General features: G+C 41.9%; 1 protein-coding gene across 9 annotated transcripts in view; it reads right to left on the bottom strand.

Annotated features, from left to right (window-relative positions):
* The window catches only part of KIF1B (kinesin family member 1B), a 139,787-nt gene that overhangs the window by 110,055 nt on the left and 2,909 nt on the right, over positions 1-26,823 (bottom strand). For all 9 annotated transcript variants that reach the window (XM_079986712.1, XM_079986704.1, XM_079986705.1 and 6 more), the window contains exon 2: positions 18,941-19,119. In XM_079986712.1, coding sequence (XP_079842838.1) covers positions 18,941-19,046 — 106 coding nt within the window. In that variant the 5' untranslated portion in view covers positions 19,047-19,119. The remainder of the gene's footprint in view (positions 1-18,940; positions 19,120-26,823) is intronic.

The following is a 26,823-nucleotide window of genomic DNA, read 5'->3' as shown; positions in this document are numbered from 1 at the left end:
CTTTATGAAGAGATCCAAGGAGGAGAGAGCAAATATTGGCCACGCATGAATAAGAAATAGCCATTTTGTAAAAAAGAAATGGACCGAAAGGCAGAAACCTACAGAACATGCCATTCTTATATGAAATATTAAGATGTAGGCACTTGCCAACATTTCATGTTGAGCGCTACAATTATTCAGACATATGAATGGAGAGAGGGGCACAAAATGAAATCAATAGACAACCCTTGCATGACATCTGATGCAGATTTAAAAATAAAAAAGAAAGCGCCAGCAATTTAAGAGAATGTTTTAAAAGCTCCATTTCTCAGTAAGAAGCAAACAACAAGATAAAGCCCCTAGCCTTTCCTTTTCCTCTGTGAAAAACTCCAACCATCCCTATTTTATTCTCAGCTGCTTGAGCAGCTACCAGTATTTCAGCCTCTAGGGAACGGCTGTAGAGCTCAGTGGTAAGGACACTTGAAATCAAGCCACGGCCACAAAAGAAGGAAGAAAGAATAAAGAACATGTTTAGAATGTGCTCCCAATTATTGGCTTTGATGTTTTGACATCATAGTGATGCAACTGACTGACAGGTGGGAAGCCCAGCCCAAAGTGCCCTTCTACAGAATAGGGGAGGATCTGTTTCATCGACTGGATCCAGTTATTCACCCCTGGTGTAGACAATGCTGAAGGGACTCGGGTGGCACTGTGGTCTAAACCACTGAGCCTCTTTGGCTTGCTGATCGGAAGGTCGGTGGTTCAAATCTTCATGACAAGGTGAGCTCACGGTGCTCTGTCCCAGCTCCTGCCAACCTAACAGTTTGAAAGTATGCCAGTGCAAGTAGATAAATAGGTACTGCTGCAGCGGTAAGGTAAATGGCATTTCCATGTGCTCTGGCACTCGTCACGGTCCTCCATGCGCCAGTAGCAGTTTAGTCATGCTGGCCACATGACCTGGAAAACTGTTTGTGGACAAATGCCGGCTCCCTCGACCTGAAAGCGAGATGAGTGCCTCAACCTCATAGTCACCTTTGACTGGACTTAACAGTCCAGGGGTCCTTTACTTTTACCTCTTTACCTAGACAGTGCTGAGTTAGATGGAACAATAATCTGACTTGCCACAAAGCAGTTCCCTCTGTTCTTATGATATAGTGCATGCAAAGCAGATGTGGGGAACCGGTGACCCTCCAGGTGTTGCTGAACTATGACTCCCATCATCCCTGACCATTGGCCATGCTGACGGGTTTGGAATACAGCAGTTCCCCGCCCCTGCCCCCCGGCCGCAAGGCAAATTATCATAAAGACACATGGCATTAAATTGTGATACCACAAACAGCGACAAAACAGAAGGCACCTAGAACAGAAAGCAAGCAGGGAGAACAGGTTGGAAGGTAGGCAGGCAGGCCTTCACTACGATTTCATAGGGTTCATCCTTGCAGCTGGAATAGTCCCAGTTAAAGCTTTCATAGAGCTACATCATGGAGTCCTGGTGCAGACCATTATTATACAGGCATTCCCTCTCTGGATGCACAGCACTCCATGCTAATAATTTAATTACACATCCCCTTGAAAGGGAGAGGCACAAAAAGACAGGGAATCACAGCATGGGCCCACGTTAACCACTTGCTTGTATTTAGAAAGAAATTTGTTTATCTGATATTTCTAAAGGCCCAATGTGGCAATTAACAATTCTGTTTGCAAACCAACCCTCGCATGCTTTTGTGCCACGGCTATAATTAGTTTCCATCACTGTGGCACTAACAGCAACTTTGAGGATCTCAGTTCACCCCAGCCACCTGCTTATGAGAATTCAGAGGCTTTAATCAGGGATGTGCAGTGGCTTTTACACTGCCATTTTATGCAACACTGACCATTCTTGATGCCCCTTTTGAGGCATCTGCACTTGCCATTAAACAAGAAAACAAAAAATCATTGTGAGAAAGAGGATTTCATTGTTTCCATGATCAGATTTGTTGGGTGACATCCAGTTAGTCATACAAAAAACAAGCCCATAGCAAAAAAACAAAGACACACACACACAGACACACACACACAAAAAAAAAACTAATGGGCTTGTCACTTAAAACAATTGATTCTGATAACTAGGCTTTGAATATGATTAAGATTTTCTCCCCTGTTGTGTTGGCATCTAATAACAGACACTCCAAACTGGTCGCAAAACAGTGGTTTGACTTGCATGTTAAGTCAAATGTAACATTTTATTTGAAATCTTTCTCTTTTTTAAGGTATTCACTTACTCTTATAGCATGTTCTTGACATGATACAAGCTAATTCCTATTTACTTATCAATCAACATATTTTATTTATTTACTCATTGATTCATACATTTATATCCAAGCTTTCACCCAAAGAGTTCAGGGTAACATTCTCCTTCCCACCACCACGACTATAATTCTCACAACACCCCTGTAAAGTAGATTACGCTAAGAGGCAGTGAAAGGGTTAAGGTTATCAGTGAGCTTCACTGCCAAGCGGAAATCTGAACCCTAGTCTCCCAGGTCCAGTACTCTAACCACTACACCACAAGAACAAGTGAAGACCAAGGGGAACTTGCTCTATGTTGCTTATTTTTAAATCCTGCCTTTCCTCGGGAGGGGACTTACTTAAGAAGTCTCTGGCTGAGCAAGATACTGGATATGATGCTATCCAGTAGAGCCCACTGCTATTAGAAAGCTGTGCAATTGCCTGAAGGCAAGCAAATGGCTGACATTTTCCCTGGAAATCAAAGGAGTAGAAGCAAGGGTGAGTGCCTTTCAATTTCATCTATAGCCAGGAAGTCTTTATTTTTCAGGATGGATATTAGCAATCCTCATGGGCAAGGGCTCATACTGGCAGCCTTGAGAATGGAAAGCATTTCAAGCAGGATGTGTTATTTTTCTCTCTCTCAAATACATTCCAATGCTGCCATCTAAGCCTCCTTCGACTCTGTTAAAATTCCATCTTCATCCTTCGGAAGCAAATGTGTTCCCCGAAGATAACCTGAGCGTTGCCCAAACAGACAAATCTTAAAAGAATCCAAGTACTCAAGTATACAGTATGCTTCTGCTGTTTCCAAACCACACTAAGTAAACAGCATGCACACAAAGTAAGCAATATGCAAAAGGGCAAGACATGTGCGCGCCATGCCATTTTCATCTGCTAAATTATGCAGAGATGGGATTTAATTTTTAATCAAGCTGCCTTGCTGTTGCATAAGGAGGCACCCTTGGTTTTTTGTGCAAGCTGCCGTTTCCCCCCACTCAATAAACAACACAGGATACCCAACAGAACTGGAAGACTGATTAACGTGCATAATACTAATCTGTTTTAATGTATGAAACAAAACAGTATACAGTACTTACAACTTGGGATTGCAGGAGCTTTTAAAATACATCCTTTATTGGTGTGGCCTGGAAATGAAGCACTGAAAGGCCTGAGTTCAAATCCCTCTGGGAGCCAAGAGCTCATTAAGTGGGCTTCAGTCAAGTTTATTACCACAGTCTGCTCTCATGGTAGAAAGCCAGAACGCTGGCCTACTTCACAGGGTTGTTCTCAAGGCTATGTTTTGTTTGTTTCATTTATATGCCACCTTTCTCTTCCAAGAATCTCAAGGTGGTGTACATGGTTCTCCTCCCCATTTCATTTCATCCTCACAACAACCCTGTGAGTTATGTTAGACTAAAAGATGGTTTACTGGTCCAAGGTCATCCAGTGAGCTGGGTGGCAATTCGAACCCTGCTCTCCGAGGTCCTGATCATTACAACACACTGGCTATTAGTATTAGTAGTATAACTACTACTATTAAGATTTATATACCACCTTTCAGCAAAAGATCTAAGGGCAGTTCACAAAATGCAAATAAATAGTTAAAACAAAAACAAAACAATACCCACCCGACACACATTTAAAAGGCTTTAGAATATTAATCAGCCAAAGGTCTGGTTGAAGAGGAATGCGTTCACCTGGAGCCTAAAAATATATAATGAAGGTAAGATTATCTGGGGAGAGCATTCCACAAGTGGGGAGCCACTGCAGAGAAGGCCCATTCTTGTGTTGCCACCCTCTGGACCTCAAATGTAGGAGGCACATGAAGAAGGGTCGCAGATGACGAACACAGAGTCCAGGTTGGTTTATATGGGGAAAAGGAATTTTATAAGAGGAACTTTACTAGTAATCAGAGAGTTTAGTGTTTCCAAAGCATATACTTTTCCTAATAAAAAAGTATGTTATTTAAAAAAACACGCTTACTCCAGTCCTCTGCCAAAAAGGCAAAAAGACTAGCTTATAGATCAGCATAAAATAAAGACAGTCCCTGCCTTGAGTTTACATTCTAAAATACATGACACAAAAAAGGAAAAAGAGATGGGAGGAAGAAAAAAAGCAAGCAAATTCAGGCCCCAGGTCTTGAAGCAACAAAGTTCTCATAAGGCCCAGCCAGGATGGAAAGTGTTCCTAATATACACAATTTATATCTTTTGGTCCACTAGACTCTCTTAAGAAAAAGTGCTTTGAAGTTCCAGTTTGAGCTATTGTAAAGCCCAAAAACCTTCAAGAACAAGAAAAGAACAACTAAAAACAGGCAATCCCATCAGCCATCAATTTAAGCCCAAAGGTAATGGTGATGTGATCCCATCCACCCTCCCCACAAAGACACCAGGAGACCTTAGCCCTGCAAAGGGCTAGTTAGCACAATAGCCTGACAAAAGGGATGCATTTTGCTTTGTTCTCATCCACTTAGAGAAGCAGCTGTGGCATATGGCCTTGAGATGCAGCTGTAGCATATGGCACTAGACAGAAGATGGCCTTCTCTGAGATGAGAAAGAGTATGCCTACAAAAGCAGACCCAATTTACAAAAGGGATTCAATCTGGCATGGGGAAATGTGCAAGGGACTTTGGGTAAGTTACCTGATGTGGGGCAGAACAGACAATTACGCTGATTGGTTTTTTCTAGGAGAATATGTCCAGTGCCACCAAACATACAACACTGATGCTAAATGAATAACTGTTTCCAGGATGCTGATGCCACACTCTTTGCAGGTTTGCCATCAAAATAGACATTGTTGCAGTGGAAGAGAGTAAAGGTATCTAATGTATTATAGGGATAGTGCTTTAAAGACCCTGCAGTTCAATGACACAGAAAGCTCACCAAGTAGGTCACAATTACTCTGATTTTACAGATGGGTAATGGAGGTGGAGAAATAAATGCTGTATGCTAGGCCTGGGCGATATCTCGATATATCGCCCAGAACTGGTATGAGGAACAGATCGCAATGTCGGTTTCACTCAGTGGTATATGGCTGGTGAAACCGCCATCCCACTTTGCCCTCATATGACAAAGAGGGAGAAATAAAATGTATTGCCATATGTAGCTTTTTTTTGGCAGCTGCCAGCAACATTTGATGCCCCCCTCCAGCAGCCCACAGTCAGGTCTTTGAGAAGGAGGTGGGAGGGCTCTAGGACCCGGCCACAACCTTATACTGCCATACTAAAGCCCAGCACCCCACTTAGCCAGCTTTGGGGAGACAGAGTGAGGAGTGCTGGTTGGGCTTCAAATTTTTGCCTCTCTCACCTCCCCCTTCACTTCCCCTTCCCCCGTGCAACAAAGCAATGTGCGGCCCACAGGTTTCATGTTGAAGTATTCCTGCAGCCCACTTTGTATGAAAAGTTTGTCTGTCCTGAATTATAAAGGATTGTACCTAACCAAGGTAGGCTCACTGACATTAATGCACCAGAAATATCCAAATCTATCAATGCCAACGGATCAACTCTGACTAGGATGCAACTGTAAGTTAGCTGAACCTTGATTTCTACCAAAATGAATGGAATTTATTTTTAACTATCTTAGACTGCATACACACCATACATTTAAAGCAAATCGCACCTTACTCCCATAAAATAACCCTGGAACTGTAGTTTACCCCTCAAAGTGACATAGTTCTCAGCACACTTACCAAACTACAGTTCCCATTATTTTGTGGGAAAACAATGTGCTTGAAATTTATGGTGTGCATGTGGTCTTGGTCTGGATATAGTCTATTGCTTCCAGGATAATGCATCTCACACTTCTGGAGAGCATCTGTTATGTTTGTATAGATATTAGGAGGGATGGTACAATAAGTAGTGTGAAAAGCAACAGAACATGCAGCTTTCAAATACAGAACACAAATCAAAAGTCTAGTCAAATCACACTTTTACATGGAGCAAGCAGGAGGGGAGGATACTAGAAAGTATTGGACACCTTACAAAAATCTAATTAATATAATCTGGAGGAAGATATCACATTACACCAGAACAAATGTAGAGAAATTGACACTTCCCAGCTGCAGAATGGCACTCACTCTCAAGTCGAGCAGCACAGGCATTTTTCAAGTTATTTGAAAAAAAGGAAGCTTCACGAACACCCTTATGGAATGGCTTAGAATGGAATTTAGCTGGATTTACTCCCTTACTTTAGGAATTCTAGCTCTGTACCAAGAGAAGAAGGGAAAGAGCAAGCAAGCAAGTGAGCCATGCAGAACAGAAGGAGGAGGGGGGAGAAGAGAGTCAGAAGCTGCTGGAAAAGCTCTCATCCTCAGCTGCTCTCCCAGATCCAGTTGCTATAAATACCAACTCTGCAGCTGGCGTTTCAGGAGGACAACATGCCTGCTCCATAAATGTGGGCTGCAATCCCACTAAAAGCAGGGGTCTCCTCTCCAAATTTCCATATGGAGCATATATGTAGTATATTTCCAACATACACTCAGGAATTTAAGAATTTGCCTTATAAAAAGTCAAACCATTGGTTCAGCTAGCTTACTGTTGTCTAAACTGACTGAAAGTGGCTCTCCAGGGTTTCAGACAGGGAGACATTCCAAGCCCTACCTGGAGATTGAAAATAAGAGCATGTTGGATCTGGCCAATTGTCCACCCAGTCCAGCATCCTGTTCTCACCTGGGACCTTTAGCGCATAAAGTACATGTTTTACCACTGCTTTACCATTCCCAGGAATGTAGAAATCTACCTCATGCAGAGTCAGCCCACTGGTCTATCTAGTTCAGTATCCTCTACACTGCCAGGCAGTGGGTCTCCAGAGCACCAGACAGAGGTCTTTTCCAGCTCTAACTTGAGATGCTGGGGACTGAATCTGGGACCTCTTCCATGCAAAGCAGATGCCCTGCCACTGAGCTATGGCCCTTTCTTACATCAACAATTACAAGGCGCTTTTAAACACATTGTCCCCAAGAGATAAATTCATTTCATGCAAGAAACTGGAAAAAAGTTACATGAAAGCAGACACATTTATCACAGACAGATTAGTGGATGACAGGCAGAATTCCTGAATGGAAGGATTTGAATTCAGGAGGGGGGAAAGAGGATTGAGCAATGTAGTTTTTAGGAGGAAAGCATTTGTACATACATTTAAAGAGATATACAGAAGAACCAGCTGCACATTAAAGAAATTCTCTTTTCGCATTTGAAGAGAGGCCTGCTTTAAAAATATATATATCAGTACAGGATTCAGCTATCATTACTGTGATTATCCTGGATTTGTAACCAGGCCAGCCACTCTCTGCCAGCTCAGACTAAAAAGCAGCTGCCCATAGAATGTATTTGCTTAGATGTTTTGAACAGCTCTGTAAGAACAGAGGGCCCATGTTCACAAGCTGAACAACTTTGGTTATTGAAGGGAAGCAGTGAAATGCACTAACAAATGCTTGAAGAACTGTCTTTGTCTCATATCCAGCTTTTTAAATTTTTATTTTATTTTTAGAGGCAGAATCTTACAATTATAAGCCCTCTGGCTAAGGTTTCTGTACAAGGCAGAAATAGGTATCCTGATGTCACTGTGACACCAGGCAAAATGACTGGTGGGCTGCCCCACCCACCTGTCCCCATGAAATGTGTGTGAGATAAGGATGGAATTTTCCAACCCTGGGATAAGCTGTTGTCTGTCAGATGGTTTAATTTCTCTCAGGGGTCACAAAGAGAAATAAAATACCCAAACTAGATCTCTATGCAATACAAATATCATTTGCAATACAAATATCATGTGTATCTGAAGAAGTGTGCATGCACACGAAAGCTCATACCTAGAACTAACTTAGTTGGTCTTTAAGGTGCTACTGGAAGGAATTTTTTTTCTTTTATTTTGTTTTGACTATGGCAGACCAACACGGCTACCTATCTGTAACTGGAAATATCATTTGTAAGAGGTAAATAATATAGATCCAGAAAAATACCTCTTTCTCTCTCTGAAATTCTAACCTTAAGGGCCAGTTTTAATAGTTCATATTGAAATATTTTTAGACAGCAGAGTTCACAGAGAGATAGTGTCCATTCATGCATCCAGAACGAAACAATCTCTCATTAATTCTTTTACAGTACTTTTTATCTGGGGGTTAAAGAACACATAATATAGCCTCTTATGAGACTGTTCCTTGGGCCATCTTTAGAGACCCTTCTGAGTATCTTTCTTGATTTCTCACTGAGCAGGTGACAAAAGATTTGATTGTCATCATGTCTCTTGGACCTGCTATGATTGTTAGTTCTTGCCAAAAAAACAAAAACAAAACAAAATAATTGGCTCCATCAAGGCTGTGGTTTTGCACTTTATGCTTCTGTGTTTTGTCCTGTTGATCAGTTGACCATAATAAGCATCTGAGTGACTTTCATGGACAACAGGGCAGGAATACATAGAAGTTATTCCTCTTCCTAAAATAAAATCTAGCTAGTACTATGGTGGCAAGTGCTGCTGCTCATCACTTCTGCTTAGTTAGGCACTGCTTTTGAAGCAACTGGGTCAGCTAATTTCAGAGCCATCAAACATGGCAGTCATTTGCCTGATCCCTACCCTGAACTGATTCGCAAGGTTTTTGTCCACACTGCTGCACAAGAGCAAGCAGTGATCCCAGAGCCCAGGCATCATGCCGAGACCTGTGAGTAAGCAGGCATAGCCTTCTCTCATCACTCTGTACTTTCTCCTCCATCTGTTGTTCTGATCAATTCTCCTTAGCCTCATCTCTTGATCTAGTAACTTGAGAAACAAGACTGATTCCTCATCTACAAAGAAGCCCCATCTATGACCAGAATCCCTTACATAAAAACTGGAACAGGAAACTAGTTTATGTGTCAAGATTACCAGACGTCCAAACTGTGCTCCAATAATAGGTTTCTAACTGAGTCTTATTAAGAGTAGACCCATGGAAATGAATGGGCCTAAGTCATGGCTATTAATTTAAATGGGTCTACTCCAAGTGGTACTAGCATTGGATATTGTTACTTACATTCACTGCAATTTGGCTGGAGCAGTTTCTGAGCCCCCTTCGTTGCAAGTAAGGAGTTTTGGCTTAGTATTTGACAAAATAAATAAATATATTCTTCACCAACATCAACCAAGCACACAAGACATTTAATACAGTAGAACCTCTGTTGTCGAACGCTTCATAAGTCGAACGTTTCAGCTTTCAAACACTGACAACTTGGAAGTGAATGCTTGTTTTTGAACGCGCCTCAGAAGTCGAATGGCTTCCAAGGCACGTTTCTCCATTTTTAAAATGGATATTGCCAACCATCAATTGCGCCTTGATTGTCAAGCATTTCGGAAGTCGAACGGTCTTCCAGAACAGATTACATTCGACAACCAAGGTTCCACTGTATACACTTTTCCAAACCTGCATTCACTATACTCGCCACACTCATTCCTACTACAGATACTAATTACGCAACAGAAGTAAAGGTGGCTGGACCATGGCATCCATGTAGATTCAGTACAACTACAATTTATCAGGCAGCTCAATTCTGCCAGACTGTGGCTTGAATAGAGTATGGATTTTTATCACTTTACATGTTGTTAATTACTTGATCAGTGCCAGGAGACTTGTGTTATCACCAACACTGCCTTGTTAATGTGTCCCTATAACTAATTTGCTTTCAACTAATCATAATTGTCTGTTCTATTTTGCATTTTTAAGGATTTCCCACTTAATTCCACTAACCATGTGTATATATTCTTGCCAATTAAGTATAGTGGTACCTTGGTTTGCAACCATAATCCGTTCCAGAGGTCCATTTGTAAACCAAAACGGGTTGTAACCCAAGGCACGCTTTCACCAATGGAGCCTCCAAAAAAAATTAGTTCGTAATCCAAAAAAAAAAAGAAAAAAAAAAGGGTTGTAATAAAAAAAAAAAAAGGTTGCAAACCGGGACACACACTTCTGGGTTTGACATGTTTGTAATCCAAGACATATGCAAACCAAGGTACCACCGTATTGCAGTTCATCCAGCTGATGAATTGGACTCTGATACACAAAAGCTTATTTTTCTGAGTACATCCAAGCTGTTCTGTGTGCATGCTTGCCACCTTTGCATATCCAGAGAAACAATGGCATAATACAGCTAAGAAAGAGCTGCCACCAATGTCCAGTTATCCAGGGTCTTTCTAGCTTTCACGTCATTTTAAGTTTTTAAAAAAGCCTTTGATCACACAGCCAAACTAAGAAGCCAAAAGGGTCAGCAAGAACCAGAGAAGCCAGGAGGCAAAAGTCCTGCATTTTGCAGGAAGATTGCTTGCTTCCTTCTGACATCAAAAACTATGCTGGTGAACTCACAAGTCGGAAATTAAAGCAAGAAAGCAGAGGATTCACTGATCTGAATGAACTTCACAACTTCCTCTGAGGCTTGCCTAGCTGTCAAGCCACTCACTCCATCCAAGGAGAGACATGAAATTTGATATCTGAAGTGATGTGCCTCTGGGATTCCTGGCTTGGATGCAACTGAATTAGGCTTTCCACTTCTTCCTCCTGACTGTCCCACTAGGCTAGTGGGAGCAAGTATCTACTGCCATCTGAAACCTCCACCCACCATTTTGGTAACCTTTCTCCGAAGCTGTACTGAAAAATGTATTGGGGTAAGTGACTTTTATTTCTTTAGCCAGCCAGCCACAAGGGTTGTTCTAGTGAGATAGGTCCCCGATTAAGCAGTAGGAACACAGGAAGCTGCCTCAGACAAACTCAAACCATTGGGTCCATCTAGCCCAGTATTTTCCATACTGACTGAAACTATCTCCACTTCATTTCAGACAGGGAAGATTTCCAGTCCGATTCAGAGATGCTGGGGATTGAACTTGGGACCTTCTATATGCAAAATTGATGCTCTTTTACTGAGCATCGGCCCACTGCCTGACATATGGCTAATGGTGGTCAAGATCTCAAGTTCCTGGTTAGTGTCTTTTGAGTTCCCGAGGGTTTCTCAACCATACTTGTAAGCACCACCTTCTTAGGAAGAAAAATGTCAAAGATCATTGGTGCCAAGCCAACTGTGATGTGAACATGTCTATGGTTATTAGCAAATAAGAATGTGGAATGTTATTGTTCCATTTCTCTGTATGCACTGAAATGCACCAATGGTTGAGATCTGCATCAGAAGCCCATCTCTGGATGCTTCCAACTTTGGTGACAAGATGAGTGGCTATCAAGGTATTTTAGGTGGCAATACACATTTCCCCACATCCATTCGACTGAATGGATTAGACTTTAAGGTCCCCTTTGAAAATACTGAAAATTGTGGGGGAACACTAGAAGGTGCCTTGCACCAGCTCAGACTATTCGTCCACGTGGCCTGGCATTGTGTACCTCCCTGATACCCCAACGTGGTGCACTCCAGCTGTTCTGGACTCAAACTCCCAGCAGTCTCAGATAGCATGAGCGTCAAAGTGAGGGATCATGGGAGTTGTAGTGCAAAACATCTTGGAGCACCAGGTTGGGGAAGACTGATCTCCTCTGATGAGGGCTCTTAAGGGCCTCCCCAGAGATATTTCAATTCACTTGAAATATCTACTTGACATCAGGAAGTGAAGCTGGGATCTTTTGCATGCAAACCAGGTGCTACCACTTATATGGTCCTTCTCATAAATAACTAAAGATAGAAAAGAGCATACATTCCAAGCCAAAATAAATAAATAAATAAACAAACAAACTCTCCCATATAGCCGAGAGCTCATGCCTTCCCAGCTTCATAAACCACAATCTGTTAAAGGCAGCATCTGTGGTTTACTCCTGACAGATGGGGCCACCACACTGCTTTAAGCAATGGGATAAAGGGGTTTGGAGAACTGCAATCCCATTGCTTAAGTCACAGATGATCCAATAACATGAAACATAGCATATAATATGGGGAAAGCATACTGTAAGATCTCTCTGCAGAGAGGGAAATAAAATTCACGTTTACTTAATTTAATTCTGTGTTCAAATGGGATATATACATTATCAACCCAGCTTGCAGTTGTAAATGAGTTTATTTGTCCCCATCAAGTACACAAGAAATGGCTCAGGACTTCCAAACAAAAGTAGAAAACCAACCACAGAACTTGCATAGAAAGGAGATTCCAACTAAGCATCAAGAAGAACTTTCTGACAGTAAGAACTGGTTGATAGTGGAACAGACTCCCATGAGAGATGGTGGACTCTCCTTCCTTGTAGGCATTTAAGCAGAGGTTGGATGGTCATCTGTCATGTAGAAGCTATTTGAGATTAATGCATTATAGGGCTGGACCAGATGACACTTGGGGTCCCTTCCAACTCTACAATTCTATGATTCTATGTTGTATATATTGCATTCATAATGGAAATCTACTGGGCAGAATCCAAATTTAAGTCATGCTTGAAATCCACTGGAACTTAAGTTAGTTGTGCCACCATCCAGCCATGTATTTTATGCTTTGCCAGCTGCTTAAGAGCCAGCTACAGGGTAGAAACCACACAACATCAAAAATGCAGTGAAACTAGCTTTAAAAGTCAGTCCACCAGTGAAAAGCTAGAGATGGATGTGATGGCACATGCATTTACTAAACACAATGGCAGCATCAGGCAATTATATCAACTTTACAGAAAAATAAACCAACATGCTCCATATTGCTCCTGGAAAACTAGGATAGAGTACCATTATTTCAGGGACACTTTTGTGGTGTATGATAATATGGCAGTTAGATAAAGAAAATATCAAAATGTGTAATTCCTCTGGGTGGAAGGAGCTAGATAGGCAAGTAGGTAGGTTGATATTCGGCTGAATTTCTAGATTTGGGGCAAGCAATTCTGACTTTTTTGAACTGTAACATGAAGGCACTAGATACTTTACTCAGCTGCAACTTCCAGCACTGTCAAAAATAATGCTGTTCATTGTAATAATGAGTCCTCAGCGCCCAAGCTCTTTCGTGATGAAAGTGTATTAGCAATGTAAGAACAATTACAAAAAACAGAGATTAGTATGCAAATAGGAAGCCTGATGGCTGACCTTTGTAGGAGAAAATCTTACTCAATGTTCTGGGGAGGCATTCTGCTGTTACTAGGAAGAGGAGAAGTTTCTTCAACTGTGGAGGCTTAATGCAGCAAACCCTTCAGGAAAACAGACTTAAAAGGATCCCCAAACATTGAAACCAATTTCAGGCACTAATCATAAAAAAGGAATAGCTTGGGAGTGGAGCACTTTTCCAGTTGCCGTCATATGACTGAACAACACTTCCTTCCAATTGGCTGGGGTTGTTTTTGTGCATTACATTACTGAACAGCCAGAAGCTGAATCACTAGAATGGCACCAGAATTACTGCCATTAGGATAGCCCACAGTTTGCTGCTGTTCTGCTTTCCAAAGAGGAAGGAATTCTCTTCATGATAGACAGAGACTTGCTGAATCGGTGAAACAGCCCCTATCCTGTTAACAATTACATGAACATCAAAACTAAGGATGACAGGCATTTCATGTGCCTTTTTAAAAGGAGGAAACAAAACAAAAGGAGTCCATACCAGATGCTATTGACCTACAACACCCATGAGCCTCAGCCAGCATGGCCTATGGCCAAGGGTAATGGGAGATGCAGTCCAGAAACGTCACTACACAAAGGACTTGTTCACATGTATCACTGATCCATAGTTTGGCACTATGAGAATGTGCCTTCAAGAGGTCTTTGCACAAGACCATTCCTTCACTTCCTTCCAAGTATGAAGAAACCATAGTTTGCACTTTCCATTCAAACCAAAACACTGCAGTTTCTAGTCACAATGTAAGTCCATTTCATTTGAACCAACAAATTACAATGAACCCTGCAAACCATGATAAAACTACAGTGTGACTGATTGGACAAAAAAAATTACAGCCTGCCTCACAGAAGAGGAGACATGAACTCCAAAAAAACCCTCCTAGACAGCCATACTGGCTGGGACTGATGGGAGTTAGAATTCGAAACATCTGCAGAGCACCTGGTTGGCAACACCTGCTATAAAGAATTGTGTTGCACCAGCTCTCATCAAGAACAAAGCAGCAATAAATAGATGAGATCTGCTAAAGTCATCCTCTGAGAACATAGCCTAAGAATGTTCATCATGGAAGGCTGGTAAACAGCCATTCACCTGTAAGAACTGCCTCCAGGAAACCAACTGCGGTTCCATTCTTCTTTTTAGCCCTAATAGCTACTGGAGCTTTGGGGCAGTTCAGAAGTCTGCAAATAACTTAGTTTTGGCTGTATAAAGCTGCAAATGCTCAACCCCAGAGGCAACTATGCAACCCCACTGCCAGTCAGGGGCACCAGCTCTTGGGGCCCAACCCTTTTAGACTCCCCAATATTTTTGTGAGGGAGGCCAGGCCCCTGCAATGTCCAAAAAACTCAGGGCCAACTGCAGAGCCAAGCATGGCGCAGCTTCAGTGGCTGGCTCCTCCTGCTGCTGTTGCTGCTGCTGCTGGGAAGGAGGGAATATGCAGCCCCTAGATGGTGGCAGTGGCAACAGGAGGCAAAGAAGGAACCTCTAGCCACTGAAGTTGCGCTGCTGAGGCATTCTGCTCCACCCCCTGGCTCCTCCGGCATCCTGACATGACTTTAGTTACCCAATCTCTCTCACAAGTTGGCACCTCTGCTGTCAGCTTTCCCCCCATTTCCCACCACCACCACCACCAGCAACCCAAACCCATTCTCATTTCCATATCCTCCATGACAGCAACTTTCTGCTGTGTAGCATCTGCAATCAGCTCCAACCGCCCTGCAAGCAGGCCAGGCATGCTGCCAACATTCCAGCCTCTTAATGCAGACAGTACATGTGATTTCAGCTGGACTGCAGGATTTCACTGTTCAATTCTATACACACACACACACACACACATGAAAAAAAGATAAAGAAAGGAGATAAAGGCTGCATTTGCATGTTGCGATTAAACCACTGTTAGTTAAGGCATTGCTGTGAATGCCCAGATCATTGCTGCTTCATTCCTCCCCATTAGTGAGCAGTAGCAACAAGCCACAATTCCCTGCCTCAGCGCTATGGCCAAACTGGGGTCATGGTTTGTTTTGTTCAAAAAAATAAAATAAAATGATCTGAAGCCAAGCTTTGTTCTCAGCTTCAGAACACCATTTATTTGGAGCAAAACAAGCCATGATTCCCAGTTCAGACACAGCAATTCAGGCAGGGATCACAGTTTACTGCACATTCATGGTAAACCATTAACCGTAGCTTAACCATGATGTAGCCTCACCTGCATTGAAACATTACAGCCTGTATGAATCCTAATTGCACCTGCAAGTTTAAACAGGGTGGATTATACCAGAGGACAGATATTTTCTAAAAATTGCTTTCCATAGAATATTAAGGATAGCTTGTAAAATTCTAGCAGTGCCACCCTCTTTCAAAAAGGACAAAAGAAATCATGGTATTGGCAACTTCCAAATATTTAAATCCATGCATATTTGCTAGAGGAGGCAACTTCCTTTCCTGGCCAAAAGCCAGTATCTCCAACAGTTTTAAATGTCTATTTGTCTTTAGCAATGAATAGGCATGCAACACCACATGCCAAGCAATTGTTAAGCTGGCCTTACAAGATGGGCTGAACAAACTGTCTGGTTATCTAATTAAGATTTATCAGGAAATAGCATGGCATTTTCATGGGCTGCTCAGTATCTTGTACATTTTAGACTTTGTAGAATGCTGTCTCACTCACTCCTGAAACTACAGAAAAGAACTTTTATTTCTTTCTAAACAAAATATTTACAAACACCTGGTTTACAATATATTAAACTAGGCCTTAGCATTATGCGTGAACTCTGCCCAAAAGCGTAACTATGGTTTTCTAACTGCCAACCAATTAGGAGCTTATTTGTTGGTGGCTTACAAAACTTGTTTCCCTTAACTGTGGGTTAGCATTGCATGTGAACCCAGCACGCTTAACCATGGGTTTGTTTGACCACTGCACCCCAGACGTTCATCAAACTACTGAGGAAAGAGCAGCTGGACAACAAACCAAAAGCTGTAGAAACAAGCCATGGCTTCTTAGATTATGGAATATCTCATGATTAACATGTGGTTTGTTAAACAAACCATGGTTATGCTCAGTCCAGGCCAAAGCCATATGCAGATTTAGTCAAAATTACAATTCAATATTCAACTAGTACAGTGGTGCCTCGCAAGACGAAAAGAATCCGTTCCGCGATTCTCTTCGTCTAGCGGTTTTTTCGTCTTGCAAAGCAAGCCCATTGACGGCTTAGCGGATTAGCGCTATTAGCGGCTTAGCGGCTTAGCGGATAGGTGGCTTAGAAAAGGGGGGGAGGGGAAAAAAATGCAGGAACTCGCAAGACATTTTCGTCTTGCGAAGCAAGCCCGTAGGAAATTCGTTTTGCGAAGCACCTCCAAAATGGAAAACTCTTTCGTCTAGCGAGTTTTCCGTCTTGCGAGGCATTCGTCTTGCGGGGCACCACTGTATACCCAGGAAAGAGATAATCTGTGTCACTTCAGTGTCAATTGACTTTGTTAATTTTTTTTATTACTGACAGACAACTAGGAACCCAATCAAGCTCAGCCCAAAGTGCATGCATAGTTGGCATGTTTTAAAAGCAGAACACAGGAGTCAACCCATGCTAGATTAAATCATACATCTCCCCAAGCACTCACCCCACTCCCAATTTCCCAATAATCAGACAAACCTCTGATGTTGTACTCTAGGTGTTATTGTTGTTTGTTCCAGAAAAGCCACCCTGGGGAGACCATTCCACAAATGGGGTGCCAATGCAGAAAAGGCCCATTCTCATGTTACCACCCTCCGGACCTTTTGTGAAGGAGGCACATGAAAAACGGCCTCAAGGTGATGATCACAGTGTCCAAGTCGGTCCATATGGGGAGAGGCAGTCCTTGAGAAACTTATAATTCAAAGCCCAGAAACTAATTGCTAGCCAGTGCAGCTGAGCCACAATCAGTGTAATATGCTGAAACTGTCTTGCCCCTGGCCACACAGCACACCCCTCACTGGCCCCTGCATCACACCCAGAGAGTTTCTGCCTAGCTAGAATGTGCCTTTGAATTCTGATATGTCCTTCACTCACCTGGATGGAGGCTAGAGAGGAGTGGTGGGTGAGTGTGTGTAGAAATGAAAGATAAAATTCCTATTTGCTGTTCTACCTGTTTTGCCTCAGCTCTGCATACCACTGGCATGTGGCCCTCAGAAGGCTGCCCACCAGGGAATACAGTCTTCAGGCTCAAAGGAGTTGTTTACCCCTGCTCTAACCACTACAGCACATGGGCTAGATACAACACCACATACCCAGGACAGGCTGGAACAGTAGAAACTCTACTATCATTCATGTGGTATTTTTTTTTGGGGGGGGGGGAAGGTTGAGATTAGAGGTTATTGACTCCTTTTAAAGAAGTGTATATTTCTATACACACCTTCATGCTGCTCAGTAAGAACACAAGAGGGGTGGGGTGGGGGTTAGACAAGAGCCTGTAAAAGCGTGTGAAAATAGTCCCCCCATTACCGCCTGAAAAGCAGCCTCTTCCCTTTCCACTTGCTCCTTTTCAGAAGATCCATTTTTCTGAACATTCCTTGCATAATTCCTACCTAATAGCACACTAGAAAAGCCCACCCTCAGATGACAAAGGCTCCAGGATATCTCTAATGCTACTTTCCCACAGTTATTAAGTGGGTCGAAGTGACTTAAGTCTGACCACCTGCTATTTCAATTTGCTTTTGTTTGCCTGGAGACGTTCCCCAAAAGGCTGCAGGTCAGAACATTCCCAGCAAAATCAGTTCAATAGAAAGATGTAAACGAAGCCTTTCCCTACTGAAGCAGCTACAGCTTGATCCTCAGAGCTTGTTCATTTATTTCTTTACAACTCTGTTCCTTGAAAACTACCATTTAGACAGTTATATCTATGATGACAGGTATGTACCAGGGGTTCAAACTGCCAGACCACAAAACAACAACACCAGGACACCTTTAATCATGGAATTGTTAACAAATTCATTTAAATAACACAGATGGGAGTTCAGAGAGAAAAGTACTCCTGATAACACTTTACTGGGAAACTGACTACAACCAGCTTATAATTTGAGAGATTTTGTCTCTCTCAATTCAGGCCTTGTACATAGCAAGGAGTCATTCAACTTAACATACAGCAGAAAACACTCTCAGAATCAGGGGATGTGCTACTTCAGCAAACATCATCCTACTCTGTCTGGTTGCTAAGTAATACTTCAGCTTTCCCTCCCTCTTGGTTACCTGTCTTACTGATAGCAGAATTACCCCATAAATTGAAAACTGGGTGATCCCTGTTGTTACACTCCTTCTGGAAGCCACAAAAATGGAGCCACAGACCAAAAGGCATTTAAGCTTCCTCTCAAGCAAACACACATGCATAATGGACAACCATTCTGCCATATCCAAAGAGAAACTCATACAGAAATGATCGTGCAATGTTGCCAAAGAGAAGGAAGTCTCCAAATCACGTTTCTGCTTTTGACATATCCACAGTAAGAGAAAGAGTATTAATAAGCAAAAATGCATTTAAGCAAATTATAACGCCTTTCAAAAAAACTATCACAAGACTTATACAGAAAGAAAGGATTTCCTTAAATGAACCATTTGTCAATGACATAAGCTAGACAGTAACCAATTTACTGAGAATATCATCAAGGAAAAGCCACTCCATCTGAAGATTTGCACCAAACTTACTGGTTGAGTTGCCTTGCATTTGTATGATGCATTTGGACTCTTTGCTGGTCTCTCGGGAATTAAAGGGTCTGACCCGGACAGCCACCTTGACTGAAGCGCCTGACATTTTGCAGGTCTCTTGTGTGTACTCCAGAAATTATGAGCGAAGGACTTCCACAGCTTTTCTCTCCTGGAGTTATCTTTTGAGAGAGAGAGAGAGAGAGAGAGAGAGAGAGAGAGAGAAATTCAATGATTTGAAAATACATTCCAGACAGCTTGATGGTTTCTAGGATAATAGCTTAGCTCATTAGATACCCCCCTACAGACAAATTTCATATTTTTTGGCTTCATGGAGGCCGAGCGTATCCAGGGTTACCCTCCTTCTCGCTAGCCACTGTCAAGTAATAGCTTTCAGGGGAAATGATTGTTTCCAGCCCCTCCCTTAAGGAGAAAACATGGAGCCTGCAAACTGACATCACTCCTGACTCAGAGGGATTAAAAGGACAGCCGTTCTTTGTGCTGCTTGTTCATTTTATCGGTACATGTGGAAAGCTTAAAAGAAACCTACACAACCCCAGGGATTTCCTCCATTCACAGAGTATATAAAAATTAAAATACATGCTGAGGTGGCTTTGCCTTTGAAGTCACCCTAAAAACAGCTCCCTCCCTCCTTGATTCTGTAGAAAAGAGGGAGGGAAGCAGGTTTCTGTTTGAAACATTTCTATCCTCGCAGCTGCTGGCTAACAAAGCAAATAGCCCAAATCACCAAGTTCCAGGAGCAAATAGCCATAGCCAAAAATGCAGTTTAGCTGGGAGAGAGAGTACATTGTGGGCAAATTATTGTGTTTCCACAGATAGGCTTGAGAACAACTAATCCTGAATCAGCTAAGTGGGAGACTGGAGATATCATTTAGCACCCTCTCCTTTTATTAACTTGTTCTATTTACTGACATGGCTGTCCTTTTCTGGTCTATGTTGTTATTCCTTGTGTGAAAAAATAAATAATTTGAGCTTCGTTTAACGCAGGGTACACCAAAAGGACATCCAACTGAAGGCTATTCAAAAACATCTAACATCTTATACACAAATATACACAAAAATTATACACAGACGGCCTACCTGTAGAATTACAACTGGACATCCACAATACCCAGGTTTCACAATGGCACTATGTTATAAAGAATGTAGAGTGTGGTAAACCTTATTATTATGAATTAAACATTCCATTCCTTTGAGAAAACGTTCTGCAGCTCTTCATTTTAGATGCTATCCTCAGGTCAGCCTACATTGACAAAAGATATACTGTACTAGACTCTCTTAAGTAAAGACTGTGATCAGGAGGCAGTTGAGGATATTGTTCACTTTGTTTTAAGCGCCTAAAGTAGGATTCTCCCAGAGAGAGATTTGCTTTAGGGCATGGAGATTTGCCCTTTTTCTTGTCAAGGGCTGCATTCCCTTAGAAATAATAAGCCACTGTTTGTATTAAACCATAGCTTACTTGTGAACATTTCTCTCCTTTAACACGTGAGTCATCATGTGGCTTCTCCTCTCCCATGTAGCACCCACGTGACTCAAACAAGCCATAGAATGACTTTTCACGTCATCCAAACCTGATCATGGTTTGTTTCTTTCAAACAAACCATGAGCAGTAAATCATAAACAAACCAAAGTTTGTTCTCAGTTTATTTCTGGATTACCGTTCATGGTGCATTTGAAACAAACAAACAAATTTATCCTGAAATAGACATTTTTGCATGCAAATCTGCCTAATATAAACATTTTTGTAAAGGAGAATTCATTTCCTAACAGAATGCATTTTTACATGTTATTTTCATATAGACTTTACCCTAGTCTATGCATTCTTGTACACACTACTCGCCTGGAGAACACATGGCAAATGCAAGGAAATGCAAATCCTGAAGGATGGCTGCTTTTCAGTTCACATACTGTTTTTGAAAGTGCAAACTAGGTAGGTTTGCTTTTAAAGATTAAATGAATTCTTACTGCACCTGCATATTTTTTCACACTATGGCCCCTTTTCACAATGGTGAAGACAGGTTGCACGGTGAAATAAAGGAACTGGATGTGTCATCTTATTAGTCAGGTATTTGGCCACTGTTGAGTAGTATAGCTAACTGGACAACTATTATACAGTATCTCACAGTAGCTACACATTTAGGAGACAGGTCATTTCCCCTACCCACCAAATAAAACGAGTATTGGCTGCTAGCTAACTCACAATTCCTCATGCATTCAAGAAATGCATGAGAAGAAAGTTACATATTAGCTTGTAGGTGTGTCTGCAAAAATCCGTAAGTTACAAACCAAGAGTTGAAGACAGCAGAGATGCATGAATGTTAATACTGCAATACTGTACTGTACAACCTTTGCCTTCTACAGTCTTTCATTATCATCAATTCAGCAGTCTTGGAACAGAACTAAAAGCACTTTGGATTAATGGACAAAAAACTTCTGGTAATATCATAGAAGGTACATTAAGTACTTTGGAATCCTCAACTTAAGTGTCCTTTTGTAGCTCCTTACACCACAAAGAAGATACAGCCTTCCTCATCCTTGAGCAGGGATTGCACATTGATGACTAAAACTGCTCTTTCCAATAATAAATCTCATCTCTACCATAATAGCTTGCGTTACACTGGTAATTTTGCTAAAGAATCAGAGGATAGCACAGCCTCCAACAGAATGAGAAAATCCGGCATTTACTCATTCAAAGCTACTTCATTTATGAGATTCCTCACTGCAGATGTTGTTGGACTCCAACTCCCACCAGCCTCAGTCAGAATGACAATTTCTCAGGGATTATGGAATTGGAGTCCAGCAACATCTGGAAAGTGATGGATCTCACACCTCTGGTTTACTGTGCACCACAGTTACCAAACTGGTCTGTTCTTCAAACTTGGATATAATTCAATGGATTCATACTACACAAACAAGACAAATTCATGGAGGAGGACTATTGAAGGCTACTAGCCATAATGACTGTGCTCTGCCTCCAAAGTTAGAGGCAGTAATGCTTCTGAATAGCAGTTGTTGGAAATCACAGGAGGAAAGAATGCTTGAATCTTGCTTGAATCCTGTGTGCATACATCCCACTGGCACCTGGTTCTAGGTTGCAGTCACCACACAGAATGTCTAGGCGCGCTTTTTACAATGGGATTTGTTGTTGTTAATAATAAGAATAAGAATAATTTCATTATTATACCGATTGATATTTTAAAGAAAACAAAATCTCAAAATGGTTTACAACACATTGAAACATCAAATAAAACAATCCAGAATAACATAAATTCAAGCTTCAAGGAAAACAATTCAGATTTTTTTCTAAGTGTTGTTTTGTTTTCCTCATATTAATTTACCTACTTAACTTATATAGGTGCCTCATAGCAGAAGGACTCTAGGAAGTCAGTGTGGAGTAGTGGTTAGTGTCAGACTAAGACCTGGGAGGCCAGGGTTCAAATCTCCACTCAGTCATGAAGCTCACTTGGGCCAGCCACAGCCCTATGACCTGTGAGGTTAGCTGAGAAGGGGGTGAAGCATATACTCCTTGCAGAAGAAAAGGTGGGATATAAATGCAATAAATAAGCTGTTCTGCTTACCTCAGGCATGGCCAAACTTGGCCCTCCAGCTGTTTTGGGGCTACAACTCCCATCATCCCTAGATAACAGGACCAGTGGTCAGGGATGATGGGAACTGTAGTCCCAAAACAGCTGGAGGGCCAAGTTTCGCCATGCCTGGCTTACCTGCTTAAGAAAGTTAGAAGGACCAACCAGATGGAGATGTCAGTCGCCAACCTGGCATCCAGAGATCTCCACATAGTCACAATTGGACCTGCGCCAGTCACAAAATGTGCCTGGTGCCTGGCTAATTTCTAACACTGGCCATTGGCCTGATCCACCAGACTCTTCTTTTGCTCTTATGCACATTTGTAGCAGACTTCAAATGTGTTAGAAAGAAATAGGGTCTTTTGCTTCATTGACTTTTTTTCTGCTTTACTTCATCACGATTCAGGTATTGTGTTCCTTCTCTCTTGAACAGCACCATCACTTTAGAATGCAAAATCTCAGAACGGAGAACATGCAAAGATGCAAAACAGTCAGTGTTTTGTGTTTGCTGGGTGTATTTGTTTTTAAAGAGACGGGCCAATTTATTGAGAGGTCAAAAGTGAGATTGGGGGCACACTTGCCAATTTAATCCTCTCTCTGACTTCAATATGCAAAATGTGTAGCCTGACTAAATAAGCATGCTGGGAAACAACATTTCAATACACCATTCTTCTGAACAAGCCTTTTTTAGTAAGCTCACACACTGCCATCTGAAGTGCTGCTTTAATGCCTGTGCAGATGACGAAACCACTGAAAAACGGAATAGGCTGCTGAACAGAGTGTTCCAGAGTCTTGTTAGAAGGGAAAAAAAGATTTTTAAAGGAACTAGACTAAAAGCCACCAAACAAAAAACAGTAATTCTGACTATTTAGGCCTGTCCTGAGAGACACAACTCCACATTGTCTCTCAGAAAACAATTTTAGGCACCAAAGAAAGAAAAGTTGACAGCTGCAGGATGGGAAGGCAACCTATAATCTACTTCTCCTTTACATCTGCAGGTGTGGCATTACCATTGTCTGGCCTCGGTCATGAATTGGATGCGAGCCAACAAACTGAAGCTGAATCCAGTGGGCAGTACCCTAGACCAGATGAATGATAGGTTGCCTGCTCCTGATGAGGTTACACTCCCTCTGAAGGAGCAGGTACACGGCTTGGGGGTACTTCTGGATCCTTTGTTGTCGCTTGAGGCTCAGGCGGCCTCAGTGGCACAGGGTGCCTTCCATCAGCTTCAGCTGGTGGCCCAGCTGTGCTAATATCTGGACAGGGATAGCCTAACATCTGTCATCTATGCTCTGGTAACATCTAAGTTACATTACTACAACACATTTATATGCAGGGCTGCCTCTGATGATGATTCAGAAACTTCAGCTGGTGCAGAATCCGGTAGCCAGGTTGCTCACCAGGGCAAGACGATTTCAGCATATTACACTGATCTTGACCTGACTGCACTGGCTGCCAATTAGTTTCTGGGCCCAATTCAAAGTGTTGCTTTTGACCTATAAAGCCTTAAACAGCTCAGGACCGCAATACCTCAAGGACCACCTATTCTCATATAAACCAAGTCAGACACTGCGACCATCAACTGAGGCCCTTTCTTCATCTGCCTCCTACACAAGAGGTCCAGAGGGTGGCAACATAAGAATGGGCCTTTTCTGCGATGGCTCCCCATTTGTGGAATGCTCTCCCCAGGGGGGCTCACCTTCTACCTTCATTACATAACCAGGCAAAATCATTTCTTTATTACCAGCCTTTTGACTGATTAACATTCCATGGTCTTTTAAATGTGTTTCTGGGAGGGGGGTTATTGGTTTCTTTTGGTTTCATTATGTATTTTGTGTTCTTGTTTTGTATTTTTATGTTGTGAACCCCCTATGATCCTCAAATGGTGGTATATTATTATTATTATTATTATTATTATTATTATTTCCTACATCCCAGTTGTTAGGAGCATTTTCAGCAAAAAAACTGAATTTGCTGCAATTTGTTGCAAACTGCAATTTGAAAAGGTGCAATAATGAAGCTTGGGTGCTTTCATCTGTGTTTAAGTAATATATGGAACTAAAAAGGTTTCACAAAAGTAAGGCACAGCCTCCAGCCTCACAACACCTTGTAAAAGGTGTTAAAGTTGTTTGCCTAAGGAAGCAGCTATCAAAGTCATCTGACAACTGGCAAACTACAGTTCAGAGGTTGAGCACCTGCTTTGTGTGAAAAGGTCCCAGATGCAATCTCTGGGATAACCAGTTAAAAGGATGTCAAGAGGAGGTGACAGGAAAGACCTTCTACCTGAGACACATCTACCAGCCAATGTAGCCAATACTAGGATAGATTTACAAATAGACTGACTGGTGTAAAGTGGCTTCGTATGTTCCAGTTTATAAACTGAATCACAAAGGGTGCGCCATACTCCCCACCCCACACAATAGGGTGAAACCACTTTGTGTCTGCTTCCCAGTGCATGTAACTTTTTCTCTTTTTTTCTTTTTTTGATGGGGGAGGAGAAGAATACATTATGAAGTATATACTTCCCATCTCAGAAACTGACAGTGACATTCCATTCTGAACATGAGAGACCAGCAGAGGCTAAAACTTAAAAAAAAACCAAATGACAGACTGGCCATTTGTCATGATACTAGTCTAAGGATGGAAAATGTGGTGCCCTCCACAGTTTGTTGGAACTCCAACTCCCAACAGCCTTGACCACTGGTCATGCTGGCTGGGGCTGATACAAATTGGGAGTCCAACATTTAGAGGGTGAGAGGTTCTTCATCCGTTTCATGTATGTTCCCAGTGGAGAGAAGTTTTTGTCCTCCCTCTCATATTAAACTAGAACTAAGGGTCACTCAGTGACCAGTAGTAGGTTCAGGACTCATGTCTTAGGGCTTCTTAGGGATTCACTACTATTATATGTAATGATTAGCACCAGCTTACATTACTGAGTGTGCCTGTGTGTAAGAACAGGGGAGACCTGCTAGATCAGACCAAAGGCCCATCTAGTCTAGCATTCTGTTCTCATAGATGCCAATGAGGAGCCCACAAGTGGGACATGTACATAAAGGTAATTTCCCAATCGCGAACCCCAGCAACTGGCATTCAGAGGCATACCATCTCCAATAATGGAGGCAATATCACCATGACTAGTGGCTATTATTCTCCATGAGTCGGATTGATCCCCTTTTAAAGCTGTCCAGGTTTGTGGCCATTTTAATGGTGACTGCATTTTAAACCATTTGACTTATTTTGCACCTCTCGGCTTAATACTCAGATCAAAATGTAACGACCTTTCAAAAATCCCAAGGGCCCCTGGCTGGCCAGGAATGCAAGAGTCCAAAAGCTTTTTCTAGCAGAGCTGGCAAAAACTTTACAGCTAGTTCAGCAAAACAATTCGCCATCACTTCTACTGGAGGACTAAACCTCTCAAAAAAGCTACTCAGGCCTGTTGGGTACCACACCTCTATCTTCATGCCCTCCACTTTTTCTCTTGCATCTTCCATCCTAGTCCCTGCCAGACAAATACCAAATCATTGGGTGGAATTAATTCCAGGAATATTATCTAAAACAAACCCAAGCAAATATTTTTGATTGGCTTCATGTGTTTTCTATGTTTCCTTAGCACACAGTACACACAACCATATAAAAGTTCCACAAACCAGACGGATAAATTAATGGGAAGCCAAAGCTGGCCTTTAAAACTATTAAGGGCAATGCATGTTACCTTTTGAATTAAAATCTGACCACCTTCGACAAAAATCTCACCATGACTAAGATGACAACTGAAACCAGGTCAGAGATTAATGTATGCAAAGTTAACTTAGAAGCATCCCTGGAGAGAGTATGTGTGAATACTCATAGAGAGTTTGTGTAAAATTTTACGTTCTGTAACAGGGAAAGAGACAGGCAGAGGCCTGGTGTCTATCATCTTAATACAGACTGGTAACCGTTTTAAATTTTAATGAAAGCAGCAGTACCAAGCATCTGAATGCTATCAAGTTAGGCATCAGTCACAAAACCACATTTTTTCCTTCATACTGCTACAGCTATGGAAGCTGTATGACAGAGACACTTAAATACCTTCCATCGTCATCATCTATTTCTATAAAGTTGAATATCCACTTAGCACTTTATAATAAATAAAAATTCACAGCAGTCACTGTGTGCAGCCAGTAAGATGGAGACAAAAGGAAGAGGAGGGTGGAAGGACTAGGGCAAAAGCTTTAAAATCTTTGCTCCATACAGAGAAACATCAAATTTCACAGTAAGAAATATTACATAATATAATACACA

This window comes from Podarcis cretensis (assembly GCF_951804945.1).
Source record: "Podarcis cretensis genome assembly, chromosome: 8".
Lineage (NCBI taxonomy): Eukaryota > Metazoa > Chordata > Lepidosauria > Squamata > Lacertidae > Podarcis > Podarcis cretensis.
Note: the sequence above shows the minus strand (reverse complement) of the source record. Positions and strands in the feature narration are given on the sequence as shown.